General features: G+C 44.5%; 1 protein-coding gene across 3 annotated transcripts in view; it reads right to left on the bottom strand.

Annotated features, from left to right (window-relative positions):
• ZC3HAV1 (zinc finger CCCH-type containing, antiviral 1) overlaps positions 1–23,850 on the bottom strand; it is a 72,219-nt gene extending 48,369 nt beyond the window's left edge. For all 3 annotated transcript variants that reach the window (XM_010356299.2, XM_010356300.2, XM_030932167.1), the window contains exon 1: positions 22,893–23,850. In XM_010356299.2, coding sequence (XP_010354601.1) covers positions 22,893–23,200 — 308 coding nt within the window. In that variant the 5' untranslated portion in view covers positions 23,201–23,850. The remainder of the gene's footprint in view (positions 1–22,892) is intronic.
• Positions 23,851–27,899: the final 4,049 nt, after the last annotated feature.

Raw genomic sequence — 27,899 nt, 5'->3', positions numbered from 1 at the left:
CAGGCACGCACCACCGCACCCAGCTAATTTTTTGTATTTTTAGTAGAGATGGGGTTTCACCATGTTGGCCAGGCTGGTCTTGAACCCCTGACCCCAGGTGATCTGCCCGCTTCAGCCTCCCAAAGTGCTGGGATTACAGGTATGAGCCACTGCGCCCGACCAAAAATACACTTTAGTAAAATAAATTCATGAAACAGGTAGATAGGAGTATGGTGTATCTTCTTCAAATACATACATATATCTGAATTTAAATTATTGCAATACTTCTTTAAACAGCATTTCCTCTAGTATACATTAAGTTATAATTTGTATATAGCTCAGAAAGGTCAAAAGAGGAAAAGATTGGCAAAGAAACTAAAACAGATCTATTAAAAATGATTGCCTATCAAGAAAGAGAGAACAAATTATGAAAACACATCCAGGACTGCAGTAAAAATCAATGGGACAAAAGAGTTCCATTTATCTAATCTTTTCATTATATAACATTGCTCATTGCTGTATCTCTTGTATGTCTTATATACCAATGTACATACTTATTTGTGACTACAAAGGAATGGAACAAGTTCTTAATTGTATGTTTCCAACAACTCTACAGAAAAAGATGTAACATTCCCTTCACTTTGAGACTTTAATGATTTAGTTCAACAATGTCCAGTAGAACTTTCCATGATCATGGAATTGTTGTATAATATAAACTTTCCTATATGGAAGCTACAGATAGAAGCATGATGGAGCGCTTGGTTTAATCACATTAAAGTCTGAGAAGCACTTATTGAGATCACTAAGAAACACTAGTAGCACTTTTGCTCTTATTAGGCAAACATAATTTGACAGTTATCAATGTCCATATAACAAACTCATTCCACATGTTTTTCTTTTTGAGGAGACAAGGTCTCACTCTCTGCCCCCAGGTTGGGGAGCAGTGGTGTGATCAGGCTCACTGTAGCCTTAACCTCCCCAGGCTCAGGTGATTCTCCCACCTCAGCCTCCAAAGTAGCTAGGACTATGGCATGAGCCACCACACCCAGCTAATTTTTAAATTTTTTGTGGAGCCAGGGTTTTGCTATGTTGCCCAGGTCTGGTCTCAAACTCCTGGGTTCAAGTGATCCAACCACCTCAGCCTCCCAATGTGCTGGGACTACAGGCATGCCAAGCCTCATTCCACTTTTTTTTTTTTTTTTTTTTTTTTGAGACAGATTCTCACTCTTGTCGCCCAGGCTAGAGTGCAATGGAGCGATCTCAGCTCACTGCAACCTCCGCCTCCCGGGTTCAAGTGATTCTCCTGCCCCAGCCTCCCAAGTAGCTGGATTACAGGTGCCCGCCACCTTACCTGGCTATCATTCCACTTTTTAAGTTAAATATTCTACGGGTGATAGTGTCAAAATCCTTAGGCTTATGGCCTTAGTAGTTATTAATATGACCACATATTAATATTTTCTAGTTTTCACCACAATTATCAAGTTGTCAGGTAGTTGGGTAATGCCCAGATTTTCGCTAGTATAATGTGGCTAGCATTATTTTTATACAAATACCCTTTCTTCTTATACATTATTTTCCTGAGAGTTATTCCTTTGGGCATATTGCCTTAAAGAAAACAATAATTTTCTTGGCAGCTTGTGTTTCATTTTCATCTACTGTTGTCCAGAAAACACACCAGCAATCTAGGAGTGTGTCTATTTCCCATACAAGCACGTTCACATTGGATTTTGTCATCATGCTACTTCAATAGATATGAAACACAAGTAATTCATATCAAAGCCTGTTTTTTTTGTTTTTTTGTTTTTTTGTTTTTTTTTTTTTTTTTGAGACAGAGTTTTGCTTTTGTTGCCCAGGCTGGAGTACAGTGGCACAATCTCAGCTCACTGTCACCTCCATCTCCCAGGTTCAAGCGATTCTCCTGCCTCAGCCTCCCAAGCAGCTGGGATTACAGGCATGCATGCTCCACCATGCCCAGCTAATTTTTTATTTTTAGTAAAGATGTGATTTCACCATGTTGGTCAGGCTGGTCTTGAACTCCTGACCTCGGGTAATTCAATCCACCACCTTGGCCTCCCAAAGTGCTGGGATTACAGGCATGAGCCACTGCGCCTGGCCTGAAAGACTTATACTTTTATTAATTCACACTTTCATTATTAGTAAGACCAAAATGTTCCCAAATGTTGGCTTCCTGCTTGTGTTTCCTCTTATTTATACTATTTGCTCGTATCCTTTAACCGTTTACTAGAGAATGAATACTGACTGACCTACAGATGTGTAATTATTCTTTATATTTTTTAATATTAATTTTTGCCAGCTTTATTTCAAATAGTTTTGCATTTCTTCCTTTTTATCAAGAGTTAAGATTATTATTGCTGAATTCTTTTTTTTTTGAGATGGAGTCTTGCTCTGTCGCCCAGGCTGGAGTGCAGTGGCCGGATCTCAGCTCACTGCAAGCTCCGCCTCCCAAGTTTACGCCATTCTCCTGCCTCAGCCTCCGGAGTAGCTGGGACTACAGGCGCCCGCCACCTCGCCCGGCTAGTTTTTTGTATTTTTTAGTAGAGACGGGGTTTCACCGTGTTAGCCAGGATGGTCTCGATCTCCTGACCTCGTGATCTGCCCGTCTCGGCCTCCCAAAGTGCTGGGATTACAGGCTTGAGCCACCGTGCCCGGCCCTGAATTCTTACCAGGTCCTTCCAATTTGACATTTATAATTTACACTACTGCTTTATTTTATTCATTTATTTTTTTTGAGACTGAGTCTTACTCTGTCTCCCAGGGGATGTCACCTAGGGGAGTGCAGTGGCAAGATCTGCCCTCACTGCAACCTCCACCTCCCAGAATCTAGCAATTCTCGTGTCTCAGCCTCCCAAGTAGCTGGGATTACAGCTGCCTGCCACTGTGCCTGGCTAATTTTTGTATTTTTGTAGAGAAGAGGTTTCACCATGTTGGCCAGGCTGGTCTCAAACTCCTGACCTCAAGTGATCCGCTCGCCTGAGCCTCCCAAAATGTTCAGATTGCAGGCATGAGCCACTGCACCCAGCCCTAGCCTACTGCTCTCCAGTTTGGGCGACAGAGCGAGACTCCGTCTCAAAAAAAATAAAAAATAAAAAGAAATAAAAAATTTACAAAGAACAATTGTAATCCCTATTGTGTTTTTAATCAATCTACTGTTCTGCTTTGAATCCTATATCATACAATTTATCATATAATATCATATTAATTTTTTTTTTTTTTTTTTTTGACACAGGGTCTCTCTCTGTGCCCAGGCTGAGATGCAGTGACGTTCTCTTGGCTCACTGCAACCTCCACTTCCTGGGTTCAAGCAATGCTCATGTCTTGGCCTCCTGAATAACTGGGATTATAGACATGCGCCACCACCCCTGGCTAATTTTTGTATTTTTAGTACAGAGGGGGTTTCACCATGTTGGCCAGTCTGGAACTCCCAACCTCAAGTGATCCACTTGCCTAGGCCTCCAAAAGGGCCGGGATTACAGGTGTGAGCTACTGTACCCGGCCCACAGCATATCAATATCATAAAGTCTAAATGTCCTTTGTTAACTTTTTTTTTTTTTTGATGTAGTTTTGCTCTCCTTGCCAGGGCTGGAGTGTAATGGCAAGATGTCAGCATGTCAGCTCACTGCAACCTCCGTCTCCTGGGTTCAAGCAATTCTCCTGCCTCAGCCTCCCGAGTAGCTGGGATTACAGGCCCCACCACCAGGCGCGGCTAATTTTTGTATTTTTAGTAGAGACAGGGTTTCACCATGTTGGCCAGGCTGGTCTCGAACTCCTGACCTCAGGTGATCCATCTGCTTCAGCCTCCTAAAGTGCTGGGATTACAGGTATGAGCCACCACGCCTGGCCCTTTGTTAACATTTTAAATATACTTTAAATATTAACAGTAATTTTTCATATAATTGGCTTACACCTTTTCAAAAAACTCTTTAGTGTGCTTAACTATTCTTTTCTTTGATCCTCCGTCCTTGGCCTCCCAAAGCACTGGGCTTACAGATGTGAGTCACCACACCCAGCCTATTATTTTCATTATAAAAATTTTATTAGGGAATAAATTATCTCAATTTCCATAAAACAGTACATTGGGAATGTAATTTCTATTAACTCCATAAATTAGATTGGATATTAAGTATAGCATGTTAACTTCATTAAATCTTCTGATTCTGGAACAGAAAATATCCCTCCATTTATTCTGTTTTTTCCTATTGTGAATTTAAATTTTTCTTTTAATAGTTTTCCTTCATTTCCAAAATATTGAATATTATCTGTTGCACTATTATTTTTTAATTGTCACCGGTAAATAGAAATGCAAAATGATTTTATTGAAATTGATGATTTTTTGAAAATGTAAACATCTAGGTAAAAGTTATTCTCTAAGAATTAATCTTTAAAAGTCACTTATTCAATGCTATTGTTTGTGTGTAAATCGTGTCTACAACTCTCCAGATTGTCTTCAGATCTTACAGTGTAACCTCATATGAAAAAAATAGAGAACCAAGGACTCTGTCGACCAGGAGCAGAGCCCTTGAAACCCGGCCAGCCCTCCATGTACCTTGCCTCCTGGAGAAGTCAAGGCCAGTCACTCAGGCTCTAGCGACAGCCTCTATCCTTGCCATTCTCCCAGGCAGGCCGTCTCCTTGCTTTCTCCACCCGGTGACCCTGGCTTCCTGGCACTCCTTGATAAGGTCGACCTCTGCTTTTTGGTCCTGCACTGTGGTTTCAGATAACCAGTCCCCGCCAGCCCCTACCCAGAACCCTCAGCAGCTGGGCTAAGACTCCACTTTATCAATCCCGGAGGAAGGACTCCTACAGCAAGAAGGGCCTTTGAAAGATAATCCCCTCCAGCCAGCCAGGCGCGGTGGCTTACCCCTGTAATCCCAGCACTTTGGGAGGTCGAGGTGAGTGGACCACGAGGTCAGGAGATCGAGACCGTCCTGGCTAACAAGGTGAAACCCCATCTCTACTAAAAATAGCTGTAGTCCCAGCTACTCAGGAGGCTGAGGCAGGAGAATGGCATGAACCCAGGAGGCGGAGTTTGCAGTGAGCCCAGATTGCACCACTGCACTCCAGCCTGGGCGAGAGAGGGAGACTCTGTCTCAAAAAAAAAAAAAAAAAAAAAAAAAAGAAAGGTAATCCCCTCCAGCCTCCACCTCAAAGCAGAAATCCTCTCTATGGTGGATTGACCAGATGAGCCTGAGCCTCTTTATCTCACAAGGATCTTACCTCATTGTGCTGGTGGCCATTAGCCATTACCATTAACGTTTTCTTTTTCTTTTCTTTTTTTTTGAGACAGGGTCTTATTCTGTTGTTCAGGCTGGAGTGCAGTGGCACAATCATGTCTCACTGCAGCCTTGAACTCCTGGGCTCAAGCGATCCTCTCACCTAGGCCTAGGTGCTGGGATACAGACGTGAGACACCATGCCACCCTAATATTCTTCTTGATATTGAGCTGAAAATGACCTCACTGAAACTTCCCACCACTAGACAGGTTCTGCCCTCTGGCTCTGATGTATTTAGCAACTTGTTAGTCAGAAGGAATTAAGAATCTTTGCTTCCCCTTTAGCTCCAGCCCAGACGTCCTGAACTTAGAGCCAAGCCTACCGCACCTGTGCAGATCACGGCGCGATGCAGAATTTTTCCTGTCCTATGCTAGATGAGGAGTGTGGCACTTCCAAGGTCCCTGAAGTCAGCACTTCCTCTAAATAACTAAAGGAAGCCAGGTATCCTAATGGGGAGCCCTCTGCCTGAAACCCCAAGTGTCCAGGCTTTTCCAAAGCTACCCAAGGTGCTCATGTCTGAAAGAAAAGTCAAAGCTGGCCCATGCTTCACTGGCTGGGGTCCCTGGTGCTGCCCACCTGGGGGCCTGGTTTTCTTTTTCATTTTCATCTCCATCCTCAGGCAAGCTTCTTATTCCTCTAGATTCTGTGATTCTCACCCTGAACCCAGTCTCGACCTGCAACATCTCTGTCTCGACTGGGTCTGACCTGCAGCCCCTTCCCTGGCAAACTATGCTTCGTTTTCCCAGATTCCCTAGACTTCTCCCCAGCGGCTTCTTAGGGGCTTTTTCTTTGCCCTAATTTCAGGATATTGATCATGTAATACCTAACCTTGTTTTTAGACTCTCCCTTAATCACCTAGCCTTGTTTCCACATGAATAGGCTCTCCCTTAGCTGACAAAACCGGACAAACTCCATTTGGCTCCTTCATTTACAAGACATCAAGGACTCCTTACCCACCCCCTTCCTCAAGGAGTTACCTTGTGTAAGCTGACTCTCAACATATCAAAGAGTCCAATTCACTGATAAGGTACTGAAGCAAGCAATGTCTGAAGTTTCCAGGATTTTGCTCATGAGGTAACACCGTAAAGCCCTGAGTTTGTGTGCGGCAGAGCCCCCATATCTATCGCCTTATGATAGATGTAGAGCCCCTGCAACTGGAACTGTTTGTTTCCCTGTAACCATTTGTCTTTTTAATTTTTTTGCATGTGTTTACTTCTGTAGAATTGCTGTAATTAAGCTCCGCCTCCCCTCTCTAAACTAAAGTATAAAGGAAAATCAAGCCCTTTCCTCAGGGCTGAGAGAGTTTCGAGCGTTAGCCGTCTCTCGGTCACTGGCTGATAAAGGACTCTTAAATTCGTCTCAAAGTGTAGCGTTTCTCTCTAACTCGCTCAGGTACGACAATCAGCCACGAAGGTGGGGCAGTTTACACTTCCCTTCTATCTGGGTTAAGCACAGAAATTAACATTTATTACGCATTTACTAAGTGACAGGAACTTTACCTCTGTTATTTAATTTAGTAGTCACGATAATCCTACTTTGGGAAACCGATGCCTGATAAAATGAGAAATCAAAGGTGACTGAGATAAGAGGAAGATCCAGTAATGAACAGGTATCCCAAAACACAAGCAAAAACCTAAGCTGGAAAAATGAACACAGATCTGAAACCTTCTCAAATCAAAAAAATTTAAATCGGCATCCAGAATGATTTAAGCCACTGTTCCCACACTATTATTTAAGCAGGGTGCAAGCAGAGATCGTGTACATAAATCACATAAAGGGTGTGGTAGGAACACAGTATGTGATAGGCACTATTTGTTGTGATTCGTGTCAGGCCTCTGAGCCCAAGCTAAGCCATCATATCCCCTGTGACCTGCACGTACACATCCAGATGGCCTGAAGTAACTGAAGAATCACAAAAGAAGTGAAAATGGCCTGTTCCTGCCTTAACTGATGACATTACCTTGTGAAATTCCTTCTCCTGGTTCATCCTAGCTCAAAAGCTCCCCCACTGAGCACCTTGTGTCCCCTGCCCCTGCCCAGAGAACTGTAATTTTCCACTACCTACCCAAATCCTATAAAACAGCCCCACCCCTATCTCCCTTTGCTGACTCTCTTTTCGGACTCAGCCCGTCTGCACCCAGGTGAAATAAACAGCCTTGTTGCTCACACAAAGCCTGTTTGGTGGTCTCTTCACACGGACGTGAGTGAAAATTAATGTTGTACAGACAAGCTCAGCAGCATGGGCCACGATCAGAGCGTGAAGGGGGTCATGTGTAGGTTTCAGGTGGCAGAAACTTCCTTCCGACTTTCTTCTGATCACTCTGTCCCAGCTCCAGGTGCCTAATATTGGCTAGTGGACTTCAGCCAGGAAATAGTGTGAAAGTCTCCTGTGGCCCCTTGGGGTTTGCTAAGCTAACGATGCTGAAAGTTTGGTCCCTAGGCCAGCATCATCAGCATCACTTGGGAGGTTGTCAGAAATGCAAATTCTCAGGCCCCATCCCAGATATCCCAGGGTGATTCTCAATCTTTTAGCATGCATCAGCATCACCTAGACAAGTGGTCCGTTAGATTCCTGGGCCCCCACCCTGGAGTCTGTGAATCAGTAAATCTAGGGGTGTAGGGCAAGAATTTGCATGTCTAACAATCTGGTTTTATGAACATACTTGAAGTGTAGGCAGCTCAGGGTCACCTCCCCAAAAAAGACAACAGGTCCTACAGAAGGTTGGTTAGAAGCTGTGGGAACTCCCCTTTCGCCAGGACAAAAAGAGCTCTCCTACAAATTATTATGAATTTCCCAGGACAAAACAAGCGTTTGCAGAATGCTACCCACATTTGGAGCAGATAAACCTCAAACAAACGGGGCAAGTTGCAGTAGGAGGTGATAACTTAAAAAAAAAAAAGAGCAAAGACATCCTTGAAAGAGGCAGAATTGTCTCTCTTTAAGGAACTCAGGCCAAAAGCCTAAAAACAAATGACCTTTTCACTTTTCTCTTCCAGCCACAGAGCAAAATGTTATTTTAGCCCAGGCAATAAGCGCTCTCTCTCACCACGGGTGCAGCCTAAACAACTAGCCTGCACAGTGATTCTCATTCCTGGCTACACATAATAATCAACTGGGCAGTGTTGAAAATACACAAACCTGGGCCCCGCCCTGGAGACTGGCTTCATTTGACTGGGATGGGAGCCCAGGTGACTCCAGTGTGCAGTCAGAGCTGAGAATCACTGGATATGCTTGTCACATTCAATTCTGGGTTAGATTCCTGAACCGGATGTTCACCTCTGAGTTCTTGCACTTCACAAATCGGTAAACACAGGGCTAGCTCTGACTCAACAGACCAAAAAGAGACAGTATGAGTCTTTTTTTCTTTTTGACAGTAATTTATATCGAAGTACTCCTTCCCTTTCCCTTCTCTCCTTCATCCCCTCTGCTCCCCAACACCCAATAGGGTTGACAAAAACAAAAAGATCGCTGATTTGTATAGAAAACAGGAAATCACTCACCATGCTATAAGCCAGGTGAAAAAGGAACCAGGACATGTGAAAGATAAAATCTAGAGAACATTGATCTAAAGAATAAAATGTCATCAGTCAAAAACAACCCTAACAAAATACTATTTTAAAGCCACGAGATTCCTATTCCCCATGTTTATACTTCTGATATTCAAGATTAAATAGCCATGTTATTAGAGGGTAGGAATGGTTCACTGCCTCTAGAGTCCCTAGTAAGATGGAGGAGAAACAGAATAGACAGGACGAGATCATATGAGCAGGGTAACAAAGGATGTGGGGACAGACAGAGGGTGGAGCTGAAAAACAATGAGCTTGCTTTAACCACAACTGTATTACCCAGAACACACCAGGCACAAAGAGAGCCCCAGCTCACTGCAGAAGATGGTGATCCTAAGGCTGCAGCCATGGCAGCCCCAGCCTGCACCAAGGGAGAGGAAAGCACTGAGGACCTTGCAAGACTGGGCAGCAGAGGAAGCCGGGCCTGCTGAGGACGGGGGAGGCAGGAGGCCAAGAATCTGCATATATCCGACGATTGTACCAAGAGTGAGACAAACAGCGCGGGTGCCACCAAAAACAATAATCTTTCTGTTATTATGGACAGTCTCTCCAGTCTTGACTTCTCTAGTCCCCTAAGTTCATGGTTCACAAGCTTCATTGCCCATTAAAAACCATCTAGGGACTTAAAAAACAAAATCCCAATGTCCAATTCAAACCATAATTAAATCAGAATGTAGGAGTCAGGCATCGTATTTTTTAAAGATTCCCTAAGTGATCCCAACACATAGCAAAGTTTGAGAAACATCGCCCTGGGTCCGCATCAGGACTGAGAAAAAGGAGAGTAGATGGCCGGAGGTAGTGGCGTTACTGCCAAAATCTTTTTTTTTTTTTTTTTTTTTTGAGATGAGTTCCAGTCTTGTTGCTCAGGCCGGAGTGCAAAGGCGCGATCTCAGCTCACCGCACCCTCTGCCTCCCGGGTTCAAGTGATTCTCCTGCCTCAGCCTCCCAAGTAGCTGGGATTATAGGCATGCACCACCATTCCTGGCTAATTTTGTATTTTTAGTAGAGACGGGGTTTCTCCATGTTGGTCGGGCTAGTCTCAAACTCCCAAAATGAGGTGATCCACCTGCCTCGGCCTCCCAAAGTGCTGGGATTACAGACATGAGCCACCGCACCCGGCCACCAAAATCTTGATGATCAGAGAAAGTAGTTCACACAAGCCTCCTCTCCTCTCACAGGCTGGCTTCTCCCCACCACTCCCCACAATACTTCCCAGCGTAAGTCCCTCTGAAAGTTAAGGAATATTAACCAGAGAGAGATTAATTAACTGGTTGACAGTATTTCAGGATCCTGTGAGTGACAGATGAAGGGGTAGAAGCCTCTAGAATAATCTACCGTTTGTGACACAAAGTATGTGCTCAATAAATATTTGATCTGGTGCCTAGGATGCCAAAAGTTTCCCATGTCTTTTGATCTGTCACATAAAAGTAATAGAACCCCTAATCTCTGAGAAAGATCACTTAAAGAAAAATATTTCATTCATTCTGCACTAAAAAATTCATTTCTTTTACTCCCTCAAACTCGAAAGCCACATAAAACTTTGCATTTGCAGTCTTCCAGGAAGTTACCCCTAAGGAATTACATGTTTCTGAAAGTGTGGTTTGACCCCTGCAAATGGATTCTTTAGGATGGTATTTAAAATGCAGATTCTGGGGCGCAGCGGCTTACATCTGTAATCCCAGCAGTTTGGGAGGCTGAGTTGGGTGGATAGCTTGAGTTCAGGAATTCAAGACCAGCCTGGGCAACATGGCGAAACCTTGTCACTATTAAAAATACAAAAAATTGGCCGGGCGCGGTGGCTCAAGCCTGTAATCCCAGCACTTTGGGAGGCCGAGACGGGCGGATCACGAGGTCAGGAGATCGAGACCATTCTGGCTAACACGGTGAAATCCCGTCTCTACTAAAAAACACAAAAAACTAGCCGGGCAAGTTGGCGGGCGCCTGTAGTCCCAGCTACTCGGGAGGCTGAGGCAGGAGAATGGCGTAAACCTGGAAAGCGGAGCTTGTCTTGAGCTGAGATCCGGCCACTGCACTCCAGCCTGGGCGACAGAGTGAGACTCCGTCTCAAAAAAAATAAAAATAAAAATAAATACAAAAAATTAGCCGGCCATAGTGGCAGAGGCCTGTAATCGCAGCTACTTCAGAGGCTGAGGTGGGAGGATTACTTGAACCCAGGAGGCAGCGGCAGAGGTTACAGTGAGCAGAGATCTTGCCACTGCACTCCAGCCTGGGCGAGAGAGGGAGACTCTGTCTTAAAAAAAAAAAAAAAAAAAAAAAAAAAGGAAATAAAAATTTAAAAACTAATGAATAAAAACGCAGATTCTCAGACTCCAGCCCACCTGTTCGGAACAGAATTTCCAATACGTGACTTGGGAACCTGCATTTTAGTAGACTCTCCCATGTGATGAAAATGCATGTCAAAGTTTGAGAAGTACTGCTCCAAAGCTGGGTAACTACATCCCAGAAGCTACTCAAAACAATCCATCATGGATGGGAAAAAATACTGGAACTCCTTATATTTTTTAATGTAAAAAAATCTTTTCAGCCCAGAAAAGTATTGCCTGGGCTGAAAGGGCTGGAGGAGTGGGGGGATTCCCTGGTTAACTGAGAAGGGGCACAAGAGAACCTTTAGGGCTGATGAAAATGTTCTGTATCTAGGGTGTTGTGATGGTTACACAGGTGCATCCATTTATCAAAACTCTTTAAACCATACACTTTACCTTTTTTTTTAAGATGGAGTCTCACTCTGTCACCCAGGTTGGAGTGCAATGGTGCAATCTCGACTCACTGCAACCTCCACATCCTGGGTTCAAGAGATTCTCCTGCCTCAGCCTCCTGAGTAGCTGGGATTACAAGTGCACACCACGATGCCCAGCTAAATTTTTTTTGCTTTTTTTAGTAGAGACAGGGTTTCACCATGTTGGCCAGGCTAGTCTCAAACTCCTGACCTCAAGTGAGCCGCCTGCCTCGGCCTCCCAAAGTGCTAGGATTACAGGCATGAGCCATCACGCCCGGCCTCCATACACTTTAAATGGGTACATTTTATTGTATGTAAATCATACCTCAATAAAATTGATTTAAAAAAATTTTTAAAGTAAAACAGTAAATAGTATACAAATTAAGAATTTTACATCATAGACTGTTTAAATAAATGTACACACATTAGGATTAGGAGTAAATGCTCAAAACGTTCTCTGCTGAAGGTATGTGGGATCAAAATGTTAGGAAATGATTTCCCTAGATGACGTCTTTTAGCTTGATTTTCTAAATTGGTCTAGATTGGCATTAGCCAATTTAGCTTGATTTTCTAAATTGGCATTAGCCGGGCATGGTGACACATGCCTGTAATCCCAGCTGCTCGGGAGGCTGAGGCAAGAGAATCCCTTGAACCCAGGAGAAGAGGTTGCAGTGAATCCGAGATCGCACCACTGCACTCCAGCCTAGGTGACAGAGTGAGGCTCTGTCTCAAAATAAAAAAAAAAAAAATAGTTTTAGCCATTTTTAAAATGGTAATATATATATATATATATATATATATATATATATATATATATATATATATCTTTTCTTTTTTTTAAATATCTTCTCAGTGCCAGGCGTGGTGGTACACATCTGTAATCCCACCTATTCAGGAGGCCGGGGCAGGAGGGTGGCTTGAGCTCAGGAGTTTGAGATTAGCCTAGGCAAAACATTGAGACCCCCGTCTCTATTTTAATAAATAAATAAGTAAATAAATAAAAATAGTACATAAAAAAACAATAAATACAATCTCTTCCCTGTATAGGAAATAGGGAAAAGATCATGAAATAAGTCTCCCCTCTCTCCTCCCAACCTGAGACCAGCTCCCCTGCTGCAATTTGGTTAAAGTGATTACTCACTGGGCCTGAAATCCTAGGTGCTACTGAAACCTTTTATCCCTTTCTTACGCCCATGTTATTATGGCTTCTTCTATCCCAAAGTAGCCATAGGTAAAGATCACAGATGCCTGGTTTGGAAGTAAATACAGGCAGAAGCAGTAAGCAAATTAGAACCATTTAATGGATGGAAAAATACATCTACTTATTTTAAATGTTTAATTTTGCCATCTCTGCATTATGTAAAAAGTAGAAAATACTGTGTTATCACATGCTTCATTTGTCACTATTTAAGATTTTATCATGGTTCACAATATTACAATGTCATCACATTTGTTAGCTTAATTTCTAAAGAAAATTGCAGACACTGAGTGTCAAATTTGATCAAATTAAAAATTTGAGATGTAGTGATTGTGAAAAGAGAACAAAAAATTCCCAAATGATTCTTTTTTTTTTTTTTTTGAGACGGAGTCTTGCTCTGTTGCCCGGGCTGGAGTGCAGTGGCCAGATCTCAGCTCACTGCAAGCTCCGCCTCCCGGATTTATGCCATTCTCCTGCCTCAGCCTCCCGAGTAGCTGGGACTACAGGCGCCCGCCACCTCGCCCGGCTAGTTTTTTGTATTTTTTAGTAGAGACGGGGTTTCACCATGTTAGCCAGGATGGTCTCGATCTCCTGACCTCGTGATCCACCCGACTCGGCCTCCCAAAGTGCTGGGATTACAGGCTTGAGCCACCGTGCCCGGCCCCCAAATGATTCTTACAGGGTGCACCCTTTTGTGTCACGATGTTGCAGAAAACAGCATGTCTCTAAGGCCATCAGTCCGACAACAACGTGACTCCATGGACAGTGCAGAATTAGCAACAGAAGGAACTTCAGGAAGACTTAATACGCCTCACACAAACAACACAGAACGTGCAACAGTAAAATGCAAATCATGTTTCCTTAGTGAAAGGAGCAGAGCCAAAAGGTCACACATTATTAGGTTCCATTTATAGGAAATGTCCAGAATTAGAAAACAAACAAAAAGTAGGTTAGAGATTGCCAGGGGCTGAGGAAAGGGAAGAATGAGGACTGGTTCCTGATGGGTGTGGGGGTTTCTCTTTGGGGTGATGAAAATGTTCTGGAATTCCAATAGTGGTAACAGTTGCACAACATCATGAATGTATTTACTACCCCTGAACTGTACACTTTAAAATAGTTTTAATTTGGGAGGCCCAGGTAGGTGGGCAGATCACCTGAGGTCAGGAGTTCAAGACCAGCCTGGCCAACATGGTGAAACCCTGTCATTACTAAAAATACAAAAATTAGCTGGGCGTGGTGACACATGCCTGTAATCCCAGCTGCTCGGGAGGCTGAGGCAAGAGAATCCCTTGAACCCAGGAGAAGAGGTTGCAGTGAACCGAGATCGCACCACTGCACTCCAGCCTAGGTGACAGAGTGAGGCTCTGTCTCAAAATAAAAAAAATAAATAAATAGTTTTAGCCATTTTTAAAATGGTAAAAAAAAAAAAAAAAAAAAACTGTTACAAACAAAAATAGAGTGCTAAGATGACCAAAAAAGTAAAATGCAAATAAGAAGCAACTACTAAGATGCCAAGTAAGACAAACTTAAAAAATGAGTAATAAGACTTAAAAGGGCTAGAGACCCAGAATATATAAAGAATTAAAACCACAATGAGGGCTGGGCGCGACGGCTCACGCCTGTAATCCCAGCACTTTGGGACACCAAGGCGGGCTGATCACGAGGTCAGGAGATTGAGACCATCCTGGCAAACACAGTGAAACCCCGTCTCTACTAAAAATACAAAAAAAAAAAAAAAAATTAACCGGGCTTGGTGGCGGGCGCCTGTAGTCCCAGCTACTTGGGAGGCTGAGGCAGGAGAATGGTGTGAACCCAGGAGGCGGAGACTGCATTGAGCTGAGATTGTGCCACTGCACTCCAGCCTGGGTGACAGAGCGAGACTCCACTTCAAAGAAAAAAAAAAAAAAAAAAAAAAAAAACACGAGATACAATTTGCATTCTTTGTATTGGCACAAATTTTAAAAAGCTGATGATACCACTTGGCTACGATGTAAGGCAAGGGAAGGCTCTTATTCTTCTGGTGGGAGTATAACTTGGCAAACACACTTCAGAAAACAATTTGGTATTATCACATAAAACTTAAGAATCAAAATTCCACTACTAGATCCCTAGGGAAACTCATGTAACATGTACACAAAGAAGCATATACCAAAATGTTCACAGCATAATGGTTTAATAGCAAAAACTTAAATCAATTTCACTTTGTTTTTTCAGAGGCAGGGTCTCATTCTGTTGCCCAGGCTAGAGTGCAGTGGCACACTTGCACCTGACCACAGCCTCATCCAGGCTCAAGTGATCCTCCCACTTCAGCCTCCTGAGTAGTTGGGACTACAGGTGTGTGCCACTGTGTCTAGCTGATTTTATTTTTTAATGTTTTTGTAGGAGCTATGTTGCCCAGGCTGGTCTTGAACCCCTGACTTCAAGAGATCCTCCCACCTTGGCTTCTCAAAGTACTGCGATTACAGATGTTAGCTATTGAGCCCAGTCTCAATTTTAATAATAAGAAAATCAATGTATAAATTGTGTACATTCATGCAAAAGAAAGTAATGAATACATTTCAGTGAATCAGAGTAGTCTTTCTCTAAAATTGGTGGAGCCCAGAGCAAGGTTATAAATGGAGGCTTGGATACAAATGTCTAAATATTTAATAGTAATAAATCATGCTGAGCTGGGCTCAGTGGCTCATGCCTGTAATCCCAGCAGTTTGGGAGGCTGAGGCAAGAGGACTGCTTGAGCCCAGGCACTCGAGACCAGCCTGGGCAACATAGTGAGACCCTGTCTCTAAACACATACACATACAAATTAGCCAGGTATGGTGGCACTAGCCTGGTCCCAGCTACTGGGAGGCTGATGTGGGAGGATCATTTGAACCCAGGAGGTTGAGGCTGCAGTGAGCCATGTTTGCACCGCCACACTCCAGCCTGGTGACAGAACAAGACCCTGTCTCAAAAAAAAAGAAAAAAAGTCTGTATATATAATCACATAATAAAAACTTTAATACAAAAATTTTAAAATTTGTTATAAAAAAATTTTTTTTTGAGACAGAGCCACACTCTGTTGCCCAGGCTGGTGTGCAGTGGCATGAACATAGCCCACTGTAACCTCAAAATTCCTGGGCTCAAGCAATCCTTCTGCCTCAGCCTCCAGCATTGAGGACCACAGGCATGCACCACCACACCCAGCTAATTTTTTCATTTTTTATTTAATTATTTTTATTTTTTATTTTTTTATTTAATTTTTTAATTTTTTTTTTTTTTTTTTTTTTTTTTTTTTTTTTTTTTTTTTTGAGACAGAGTCTTGCTCTGTCACCCAGGCTGGAGTGCAGTGGCCGGATCTCAGCTCACTGCAAGCTCCGCCTCCCAGGTTTACGCCATTCTCCTGCCTCAGCCTCCTGAGTAGCTGGGACTACAGGCGCCCACCACCTCACCCAGCTAGCTTTTTGTATTTTTTAGTAGAGACGGGGTTTCACCATGTTAGCCAGGATGGTCTCGATCTCCTGACCTTGTGATCCGCCCGTCTCAGCCTCCCAAAGTGCTGGGATTACAGGCTTGAGCCACCGCGCCTGGCCTAATTTTTTTTTAACTTTTTTATTTTTTGATGGGGTCTCACTATGTTGTCCAGGCTGGTCTTGAACTCCTGTCCTCAATCCTCTCATCTTGGTCTCCCAAAGCACTGGGAGTACAGCCATGTAGTGCTTTGCACCCAGCTCAGAAAAAAAAAAAAAAAAATTTATTCAAATAATGACTATTTCAAAGCCTTCTGATTGGCATAAGTCAAAAAAGTTTGATAACACCAAGCATTAGCTGGCCAGAAAATGAAGAAACTGGGACACTCAAACATATAAGTATAAACTGGCACAGCCACCTTTATACTAATTTGTCAGAATCTGGAAAAGTTGAAGCTATGTAATATTCAAACCAACAATTCTGCTTCCTAATCATCTACCCTGGAAAAGCTCTACCCATGAGCACCAAGAGACACTTGCATGTAAATTCTTGGCAGCTTGATTTGGTATAACAAAAACCTGGAAATATACCATATATCCATTACTGGGAGGAACAGGTAACTGAACTGTGGTATAAATCCTATGATGAAATACTTTTCCACTCTTAAAATGAATAAACTAGGTCCTTGTGTAGCAATATGAATAGATCTCCAAAACACAGCATTGAATAAATATTTGAAAACACATAAAATACTACATTTTGCATATGGATACAAATATATATGAGGAAATCATAAAATCATGGAAGAGCAAGATACACACCAAAATCATGATTGAAGCTGCTTCTTAGGAAAGAGGGGAATGAGACTGGGGGATGAGAAAAAAATAACCTTAGGCCTGTTATGATTGTTTACTATATTTTAAAAGAGGAGCAGAATTGAAAAATGTGAACACTTATTTATTCTAGGAGGAGAGTTATAACTTGTATGGGTTCAGAATAAATATTCTCTGGTGCTTGTTATATTATTCTTTGCGTTTTTCAGTATTCTATCCAATTTGCGAAATAGTCAACTAGTCTTCTTCCCATCTGCCCACCCCCACCCAAAATGTGAATTAACCGAAAAGGAAAGACACAAACAGGAAAGACCCAGAGGAAACACCCACATTGGCAAAAACCACAAAGCAAGGTAAAGACGCTTGGGCAGCCTGCTTGAAACAGTTAAACAGAAATCATGCAGGCAAAAAAAATTTTTGAATTAATAACTTCATATAGTTACTGGACAATCGAAGTAGCTAGTTAAGAAGTCAAGGCTGGGTGCGGTGGCTCACGCCTGTAATCCCAGCACTTTGGGAGGCCGAGGTGGGCGGATTGCCTGAGCTCAGGAGTTGGAGACCAGCCTGGGCAACATAGTGAAACCCCGTCTCTAAAATACAAAAAAGAAAAAAAATTAGCCAGGCGTAGTGGCAGGCGCCTGTAGTCCCAGCTACTCGGAAGGCTGACGTAGGAGAATCGCTTGAACCTGGAAGGTGGAAACAGCAGTGAGCCGAGATCGCGCCACTGCACTCCAACCTGGCGACAGAGCCAGACTCAGTCACCACAAAAAAAAAAAAAGAAAAAAAGTCAAGCAAGGCCAGGAGCAGTGGCTCATGCCTGTAATCCTGCCCTTTGGGAGGATGGGAAGATCGCTTAAGCCCAGGAGTTTGAGAGCACCCCAGGCAAAATGGCAAAATCCCATCTCTACTAAAAAATACAAAAATTTGCTGGGTGTGGTGGCGCATGCTTGTAATCCCAGCTACTTGGGAGGCTGAGGCAGGAGAATCCCTTGAACCCGGGAGGCGGAGGTTGCAGCGAGATCACTCCACTGCACTCCAGCCTGGGCGACAGAGTGAGACTCTGTCTCAAAAGAAAAAACAAAATTAAAAAAAAAAAAAAAGCAAGCCGGACGTGGTGGCGCCCACCTGCAGTCCCAGCTATTCAGGAGGCTGAGGCAGGAGGATCATCTGAGCCAGGAATTCGAGGAATTCGAGGTGGCAGTGAGCAAGACCCTGCCACTGCACTTCAGCCTGCGTGACAAAGCAAGACCTCATTTCTTTTTTTTTTTTTTTTTTTTTTGAGACGGAGTCTTGCTCTGCCGCCCAGGCTGGAGTGCAGTGGCCAGCTCTCAGCTCACTGCAAGCTCCGCCTCCCGGGTTCACGCCATTCTCCTGCAAGACCTCATTTCTAAAGAAAAAGAAAAAAAAGGCCGGGCGCGGTGGCTCAAGCCTGTAATCCCAGCACTTTGGGAGGCCGAGACGGGTGGATCGCGAGGTCAGGAGATCGAGACCATCCTGGCTAACACGGCGAAACCCCGTCTCTACTAAAAAAAAAAAATACAAAAAACTAGCCGGGCGAGTGGCGGGTGCCTGTAGTCCCAGCTACTTGGAGGCTGAGGCAGGAGAATGGCGTAAACCCGGGAGGCGGAGCTTGCAGTGAGCTGAGATCCGGCCACTGCACTCCAGCCTGGGCGACAGAGCGAGACTCCGTCTCAAAAAAAAAAAAAAAAAAAAAGAAAAAAAAAAAAAAGAAGTCATGCAGATCTAGGTTCAAATACCAATCCTGCCAGCTTCTGGTTATGTTACTTTCAGTAAATTTCTGAAAAACTCTATGCCTGAGTTTCCTATAATAAGGATGGGACTTAAAATACTACCTTAGGAGCTACCCTAAAGACTAACCTGGATATCATCTCCAAAGTGCTTATCATAGTGGTTGGCACATAGTTATTTGTTCGATAAATAGTGATTATTTTTGCATCAGAACTGGGATTAGAACTCCCTGTGTGGGCATATATTTCAGCAAAGCAAATAGAAATATCCAAACCGATTCACCAAAACAATTATCCAACATCGAAGCAAGCCCTGTTGTCAACTAAAATGTATAACTAAAAACATTGCAAAAGAAAAGATAGAAACTACAGGACAGGATAAATCCTATCTATAAATAATAGTACCACAGAAAAAATTTTATACACCCAGTACAATGCAAATCGTCCCCCTGTAAACAGAGACCAGTTTATAACATCAAGATGGGTAGCAGGCCGGGCGCAGTGGCTCACGCCTGTAATCCCAGCACTTTGGGAGGCCGAGGTGGGCGGATCACGAGGTCAGGAGATGGAGACCATTCTGGCTAACAGGGTGAAACCCCCATCTCTACTAAAAAATACAAAAAAAGAGCCGGTCGTGGTGGCGGGCGCCTACAGTCCCAGCTACTCGGGAGGCTGAGGCAGGAAAATGGCCTGAACCCGGGAGGCGGAGCTTGCAGTGAGCCGAGATCTCGCCACTGCACTCCAGCCTGGGCGAAAGAGCAAGACTCTGCCTCAAAAAAAAAAAAAAGATGGGTAGCAATTAGTTAACAGACCCCATTAACTGGTAATCTACAAAGAAAGTCCTCAAACTCACAAGTGGCAGTTTTGGAAGACGAGGTTTTATAACTTGCTAAGAGGAGAATATTTTTAAAACATACTTAGGGAGGAAAAAAAACATGTTTTCTAGGACCCGAGGGCAAAAAAAAAAAAAAATTCTCCCGGAGGTCCTTATTAGAACGTTTAATACATTAATAGATTAAAAGTTTGTAATTCCTAAATTCAAAAGTGATGTAAAACGAAATTAAAAATATGGCTCGGCCAATAAACGTTAGGAAATAAGATTTTATCACTCTACTAAAAAAAATAAACTTTATTGAATTATCTGGAGGGCCCATCCAAATTTAGATAGGCCAAATAATCCCTATATTATATATATTCTTATAAAAGTGGGGGTTAACACCCAATTAATGACTTTAAAACAATTTTGCTATTTCAAACCAGGGAAAAATATACCATAATAAAATCCATAAAACTAAAATGTCGAAGTGTATTGCCTACAACAAATTGAAACAAAGTATTTAAATGTTAGATATGTAATATATGAAAACAATTATAGGTCAGGCAAGGTAGTGGCTCAGGCCTCAAATCCTAGCACTTTGGGAGGCCTAGGCCGGCAGATGGCTTGAGCTCAGAGTTTGAGACCGGCCTGGCCAACATCGCGAAACCCCATCTCTACTAAAAATACAAAAAATTAGCCAAGCATGGTGGCACACACTTATAATCCCAGCTACTTGGGAGTCTGAGGCAGTAGAATTGCTTGAACCTGAGAGGCAGAGTTTGCAGTGAGCTGAGATCCGGCCACTGCACTCCAGCCTTGGGTGACCCTATCTCAAAAAGTAAAAAAATAAAAATAAAAAATAAATTTTTTAAAGGATTATGTCTACGTAGGCTTTTTCCTGAAAATACAAGTTGGATTTATAAGACAATCAGGGACATTTGAATACCAACTGGATATTAGATGATATTAAAATTGTAATTTTTTTTTACAAAAATGTGATTATGGTACTGTATTATGTTAATAAAACAGTTCTTATCTTTTAGAGATACTAAAGTACTTAGTAATCAAATGGTTGCTGAGATTTGCTTTAAAATAACACATTGGAGTTGGGGACACACGGGGAATAGGGAGAACAAATGAAACAAAACTGGCCATATTTTGAAAACTGTTTAAATGAAATGATGAGTACAAGGGGCTTCATCATTTTTTTCTCTCTACTTTTGAGTATGTTGAAAATATCCATAGTAAGAAATAAAAAAATAAAAAGCATGTGTATTTCAAACTAAAAGTCAACACTAGTTGGTGAAGAATTTGTCATAATAGAAAAGATAGTAACAGAAAAATCATAACAAAGCCTTCCAACCATGTTATTTGGTGTAGTGCTAGAACATGCTAGAATGTTCCTTCCTTTTCTATCCCCCGCCCTCTGCTCTCTTCTTCTCAGATATTTCTTCAGTTACCAGCGGTAACTTAGATGATTTCCTCAATACCCATAACTCCCAGCAACTCAGAAATAACCTTCAAATTATTGCCTTACAACATATTAAAGAAATTTTTAAATAAAGGAACACATTCAAGAACTTTTTAAAAACGTTAGAGTGAGCTGAAAGGGTTTTTGCTGTAAAGAAATTTTTTAAAAAATATATTGTGTCCTCTACCTCATCCATCTAAAACATTTACCTTTGTGTGTTTTATTAAACGTATATTGGGGGTGAGTGACTGGAGTTTTTGTTAGTTAGGTGCGTGATCAAAGTTTGCTGACCGGGTCGGACAAGGTGGCTCACACCTGTAATCCCAGCACTTTGGGAGGCTGAGCGAGACAAGTGGATCACCTGAGGTCAGGAGTTCGAGACCAGCCTGGCCAACATGGCGAAACCCTGTCTCTACTAAAAATACAAAAATTAGCCAGGTGCGATGGCGCGTGCCTGTAATCCCAGCTACTCGGGAGGCTGAGGCAGGAGAATCGCTTGAACCTGGGAGGTGGAGGTTGCAGTGAACCGAGGTGGAGTCACTGAACTCCAGCCTAAAAAGTTTGCTGACCACCATTTTAAACCCTGGGACACAATTCAAAGTGTTTAAGAATGGGCCAAGTGTAAAAAGTATTCTACCGAGAAAAGTAATTGAGCAGAAGCACATAGTGACAGAAAGGGTGGAAGGAAAGACTGACCAGAGAGAATCATTCATTAATTCAACAAGGCATTCATTCAGTTCATTCAGAAATGAGATGGGAACGCGGAACCCGCCAAGACGGGAAAGAGACTACACAAAAAGGACTTGGTGATGACAGATTGTGAGGAGGAGGATTAAAACCCTGCCTGGGGGAAAAGATGAGTTTGACTCTATGGACAGGACACATGCGCGAAAGGAAGGGCCTGGGATCAAGGGAAAGGCCTGGACAGCGAATGTGAACCTGGAAGCCATCTTTTTAGATGTGCAGCTGTCCCCGAGGGAGCAAGCTCTCTTAGTGAGAAACTGGGAAGAAAATCACTCAAGAGGCTTAACCCAAACCTTGCAGCGCACCTGCATTCAGACGAAAAAAGAAAAAAAAAAAAAAAGGCAAATGGAAACAACAGAAGCAGTGGCCCGAGAGGTGAGCCGCACTGCTTCCAACCGATTTAAGAGAGTTGTCCCAAGGCGGGCGGTCAACTGCGCGCGCCACCGTGGAGAGACCACCCGGAGGGAAGGCCCGCGGCTGCTACAGCTTCAGGAACCTGGAAAAGGACTACTCCTGTTAAGCGCCAGGCATCAGAAAAGCGGTGATGGGGGGCATGGGGGTGACCAGGAAGAGAGGGACAAGCAGAGAGACCTGTGGCTCGCTCCGGCGGAGACGGACAGGGGGCCCAGCGCGGCTGGTTGCTGGCTCCGCCACGTCTAGGGAAGAAGGTAGCAGGGAGGGAAAGACTCAAGATACCAAAGAGTAGAGGCTCTTTCCTTCCTTCCCAACCCTGCCTCCCGCTTCTCTAGGCCCTGGCTGTCTCCAGAGCACTTTATTCTTCTGATTGGTGCGGGCGGGCGGGGAAAGGGGTAGAGATTGAGCCTGGTCTCCGCTAGGCACTAGCATTTTAGCCATTCTCGAAAAAAGGTCTGGAGGTGCCGGAAGGAAGGGAACGGTAGAAGCGCGGGCCCTGCAGGGGCTCCCAGAGGGAGTGGCTGGAGGCAGAGGCTGTCAGGTGCGGGGTCCCGGCGAGGCCATGCCCCTCCCAGAACAGTGCCCGCCTGGACAGTCCACCCAGACCAGGGTTGCGGACAGCGCCCCTCCCTGCGGGTGCACTTACCTCTCCGACTGAGAATAGTTGCACCGGCCCAGCAAGTTGAGCTTGCAGAGATGCAGGTTATCGCAGGGTCTCTGGCAGTACTTGCGACGGCAGACCCGGGCTCGAGTGGTGGCCACCACCGATCGGGTGATCCCGGCCTCGCCGCCGGTTTCCAACACCACAAAGCGGTCGGGCCCGGCTACCTGCAGCACCTCACAGAGCTGCGGCTCAGACAGCGCGATCTCCTCGAGCAGCGCGTCCAGGGCCATGCGGCCCCCGTGGGCGCACAGGATTTTGGTGATGAAGCAGCACACCTCCGGGTCCGCCATGGCGCGCTGGCTGTGCTGGCTCTGCCGCGGCGCGGGACTCGGTTCCGCGGAAATCGAAACTTACAAGTGTACAGGGGCGGGCGCGGGCGGTGCTCCTGCTGGGCGCGCCCGGAGTCAGCGAGGCCGCGCTCTCCGTCGCCGTTAGTCCAGCCCAGCGATCCACTCTCCGCTCTCAGGTCAAGAGGCTAGATCTCACCGACCGGGTCCTAGTGGCAGGTTTACAGCCGGCCGCAAGGGCAACTGGGTGGAAAGAAAGAGAACGCGCGGGCAAATCCGCTGGTGACCGCCTGGGGTGGCCGCTCTCGGTTCTAGGCTCGGCGAGGGTGAGGTTCCCCAGCCGGGCTCCGCGTGGCTTCTTTAGAAAGAAGAGAAACTAAAAGCGATCTTGGGGCTCTGGCCGGTGTTTTATAAGCCAGCCGACTGAGGCGTGTGACGCAAGTCTTGGGAGCCCTGTTGAGGAGTGCGCACCCCACCCATTCCCGGAAAGAGCAGACCCTAGCGAGCGCTTCCTGCGAGCCCTGCGCTCTGCCTCCGTTGGTAGTAAATCTTCCCAGCAACTCCACACGGTAGATATTATTATCCTCACCCTGAACTTGAGGAAGTAACTTGCACAAACACGCACTGGCATCAAGCGGAGCTCAGATGCCACCGAGGTTCCCCAGATCGCGTCCCCAAGCCCCAGATCGTGGTCTGCCCGGTCCAGGACCGATGTGCAACTTTCTCCTCCACCACCGTGCCCTCTTAAAGAACAACGATTGTCACTCTCCCTCGTTTCTGTCTTCTCACGAACTTCTGGACGAACCACTTCTTGACATGGTCTTGCTTACCTAGAATCGCTAACTCGGTGCCCTGAACCACTGCTTATACCTCAGTCACGATGGACATGTTAAGACGTATCCCAAGATTTCCAATCAGTTCCTCCCTGTAGAGATTGAGACAAGAACTTTTCCACCGTGGGGACACACTTTGACCCCCAGAGTTGACATATTGTTTTTAAGTGAAAACATTGAGCTACAGAAGAGGTAGAAAGAAATCTTAATGAAACCTCCCTTATCTGACTAAAGCAGAAACTCCCGAAAACATGGTGCCATTAACAGCCTCTCAGAGTATTCAGCTGCCAGGAAGATAGACTGTCCCATTACCATTAGTACCAAAAAACCCAATGGGCTAGGTACGGTGGCTCAGCCTGTAATCCGAGCACTTTAGGAAGCTGAGGTGGTGGGAGGATTGCTTGAACCCAGGAGTTCAAAACTAGCCTGGGCAACATAGCTCTCTACAATAATAATAATAACAACAACAATAATAATTAGCAAGGCATGGTGGTGTGCACCTGTAGTCCCAGCTACTTGGGAGCCTGAGGTGGGAGGATTGCTTGAGCATGGGAGGAGGCTGCAATGAGCCGGGATTGTGCCACTGCACTCCAGCCTGGGCAACAGGACCGAGACTTCGTCTCAAAAACAGAAAACAACCCAATCGAAACTTACAAACTCTCCTACGGAAACCCTGAAAACTTCCTTTCTGTTAAGTTGAGGTATATAAACCTTTACTTTTGAGTTTTCTGTTACTGGAAGCTCCTCCTTGAATGTGTAAATAAACTTTGTCTTTTCTCCTGTTTGTCTATTGCCAGTTAATTTTTAGGCCCTTGAAGACAGGACACAAGTTGAAGAGGAAAAATTTTTTTGTTTTTTGTCTTTTCTGTTTTTTGTTTTTTTGTTTTTTCCAACATCTTCAAATAAAATAGATGGGTCATTGATCAGATAAGAAATACATCTTTTTAAAAAATAATAGAATCTGGTTGCCATCTTAGAAATTCTTCAAAATGACTAACGAGAATTCTCCGTTTTGTCATTCATGGTAGATAAACCCTCTTTCAGGAATAGAGTACTTTGTTATGAAAACCAGCCAAACATGGGGGCCACATAGGATCATCTTAGGATGTCTAAGAGGGACATCTTGTTCCTTCTAGCTGCGGCTTCTATAGTTGTCCTTTAATCCACTTGGCCTTATTTGTGGTCTGACAGGTTCCCAGGGACCTTTATTATCAAATCAACTAAGTTCCAGATGTTTATTGAGTATCTTCTATGTGGTCCTTATATTAGTTAGTAATGTAAGAACATGCAGAAGTTTAAGCAACAGTCCCTGCGCTCAAGGAGCATGTATGGGAAGACATGAAAAAATGCTTGGAAATATAAGCAAATTCGTAGATAAATGCTGCAATGGGAATATACAAGATGAGAGACTGAAGAGTCTAGTTTGGCTACAGTGGTTGGGAGTACAGACATAGAATCTACTCCAATTTGAAGCCATGAAAAATGATTTAAGGGCCAGGTGCAGTGCCTATAATGCCAACACTTTGGGAGGCCAAGGCGGGAGGATCATGACCCTCCTGGGCAACATAGTGTGAGACCCACCTGGGCAACATAGCAAGACCTCATCTCTACTAAAAATAAAAACTAGCCAGACATAGTGGCATGCGCCTGTAGTCCCAACTACTTGGGAGGCTGCGGCGGGAGGATTTCTTGAGCCCAGGAGTTCAAGGTTGTAGTGAGCTACAATTGTGCCACTGCACTCCAGCCAAGGCAACAGAGGAAGATCCTTTTGAAAAGGGAAGAGAAGGGAAAGGGAAAGGGAAATGGAAAGGGAAACAGAAAGGAAAAGAAAAAGGGAAAGGAAAGGAAAGAAGGGAAAGGAAAGGGGAAAAGAAGAAGGGAAAGTGAAAGGAAAAAAGAAAGTGAAAGGGAGAGAGAAAGGTGATTTAAGGAGTTCTGGGAAGGAAAAAGGAGACATTTTGAAAATTTTTGAAATATGTGCCATCAGGCCGGGCGCGGTGGCTCAAGCCTGTAATCCCAGCACTTTGGGAGGCTGAGACGGGCAGATCACGAGGTCAGGAGATCGAGACCATCCTGGCTAACCCGGTGAAACCCCGTCTCTACTAAAAAATACAAAAAAACTAGTCGGGCGAGGTGGCGGGCGCCTGTAGTCCCAGCTACTGGGGAGGCTGAGGCAGGAGAATGGCGTAAACCCGGGAGGCGGAGCTTGCAGTGAGCTGAGATCCGGCCACCGCACTCCAGCCTGGGCGACAGAGCAAGTCTCCGTCTCAAAAAAAAAAAAAAATACAGAACTTTCTCTGCACTTTTTCTGGGGCATAACGCCAGTAAAAGTCAAAGGAAAAAGCATGATTGATCCATGGGGCCTATCAGACTTTGGTGAGGACCTGACAAAGTCTCTGCCAGCCCAATGAGAAGCTCTGGAGTAGGGGTCCAGCTCCGGACAGAAAAGTCTAGGCCCTTGTACTGCCTTGCTCAGCCACTGGTGGGGGCCGCCAGAGAAGTGGATGACTTCAGCTCGAATGCTGGGGCAGATCTTGAAAGAGCTAAAGCTGGAAGCTATTGGCTAAACATGCTCCTCAAAGCTGGGCAGCAAGCTCAACCTGAGTGCCACACTGTGTCAGCTGTAGTCCACCCTTTGTACCACATGGCTTTCTTTATCCATTTGTATTTAGGAAACAAGTTTTCAGGGTCACTCTTCCTACAGGGAAGCTTATAAGAGGGAAATTAATGGAATGAACTATATATCGTCCTTGTCACTGCAGTTGGTCTCAAGGCCACGGCTGGTTGTCTGGTCCTCATCATATCCCTCCACCACTATCCATTCCAATCCCTCTAACCCTTGGCCACCACCTCAGCTGCTCTCAATAGCTTAATCTGGTTGGGTGCCCTATTTGTAAGTGGTCTGAGCACATCTCAGGCCCAGATGGGCAAAGGATTACCAAGAGACACCCAAATAGGTCACCAGAATTCCATGCATATTCCACCTGCCCACATTGTGTAACAGCAGCCACACCTCCTGCTGACCATTAACAGTTACCTCGGATAAGATGGCCATTCCCTTTCTTACTTGCTAGTCTTTGACCATTAGGAGGCCAAAGTACCTGGTGACAGCCATCACTGTAGTCCAGTGGGATCTCTGCTGTATCTCCAGGCAAGAGTGTGCCCCTTTTGGGAACCAGGACCTGCAACTCTGCAGAGCCCGGTGTTGCGGGGAGAGGAAATTGTAGGGGGTCATTGGAATTTTACTAAGTAGGGCCACTCTGGAAACCATTCTTTCCAGACTCACATATGGACACAGTACCATACTAACTTGACCTATTCAAGGCATATACCACGATGTTCTGGAGGCTATGTAATCATTGTAGGGTATCACCTCCATGCTGGTGCTTTGACTCCATCTTTAACTGGCTTTTCCAACAGTGCATCCTATAGCTACTGGGTGGTGAAGTGTATGATAAGACCATGGATACTATGTTCATAGGTTCATTCCCTCCACTTTCTGTGCCATGAAAAAATTCACCTGGTAAGATGCTATGTTAAGTGTGATTCCATGTCTATGGATCGGGCAACCTTTAAGGCTCCAGAAAGTGGTGCTACTGGCCAAGCGTGGTGGCTCATGCCTGTAATCCCATCACTTTGGGAGGCCGAGGCATGGACGACTTAAGGCCAGAAGTTTGAGACCAGCCTGACCATCATGGTGAAACCCTGTCTCTACTAAAAATACAAGATTAGCCGGATGTGATAGCACACGCCTGTAATCCCAGCTATTTGGGAGGCTGAGGCAGGAGAATCGCTTGAACCCAGAAGGCAGAAGTTGCAGTGAGCTGAGATCGCACTATTGCACTCCAGCCTGGGCAATAAGAGTGAAA

The sequence above is a fragment of the Rhinopithecus roxellana genome, chromosome 6 (assembly GCF_007565055.1).
Source record: "Rhinopithecus roxellana isolate Shanxi Qingling chromosome 6, ASM756505v1, whole genome shotgun sequence".
NCBI classification, from domain to species: Eukaryota; Metazoa; Chordata; class Mammalia; order Primates; family Cercopithecidae; genus Rhinopithecus; species Rhinopithecus roxellana.
This window is presented reverse-complemented; position numbering and strand designations above follow the sequence as displayed.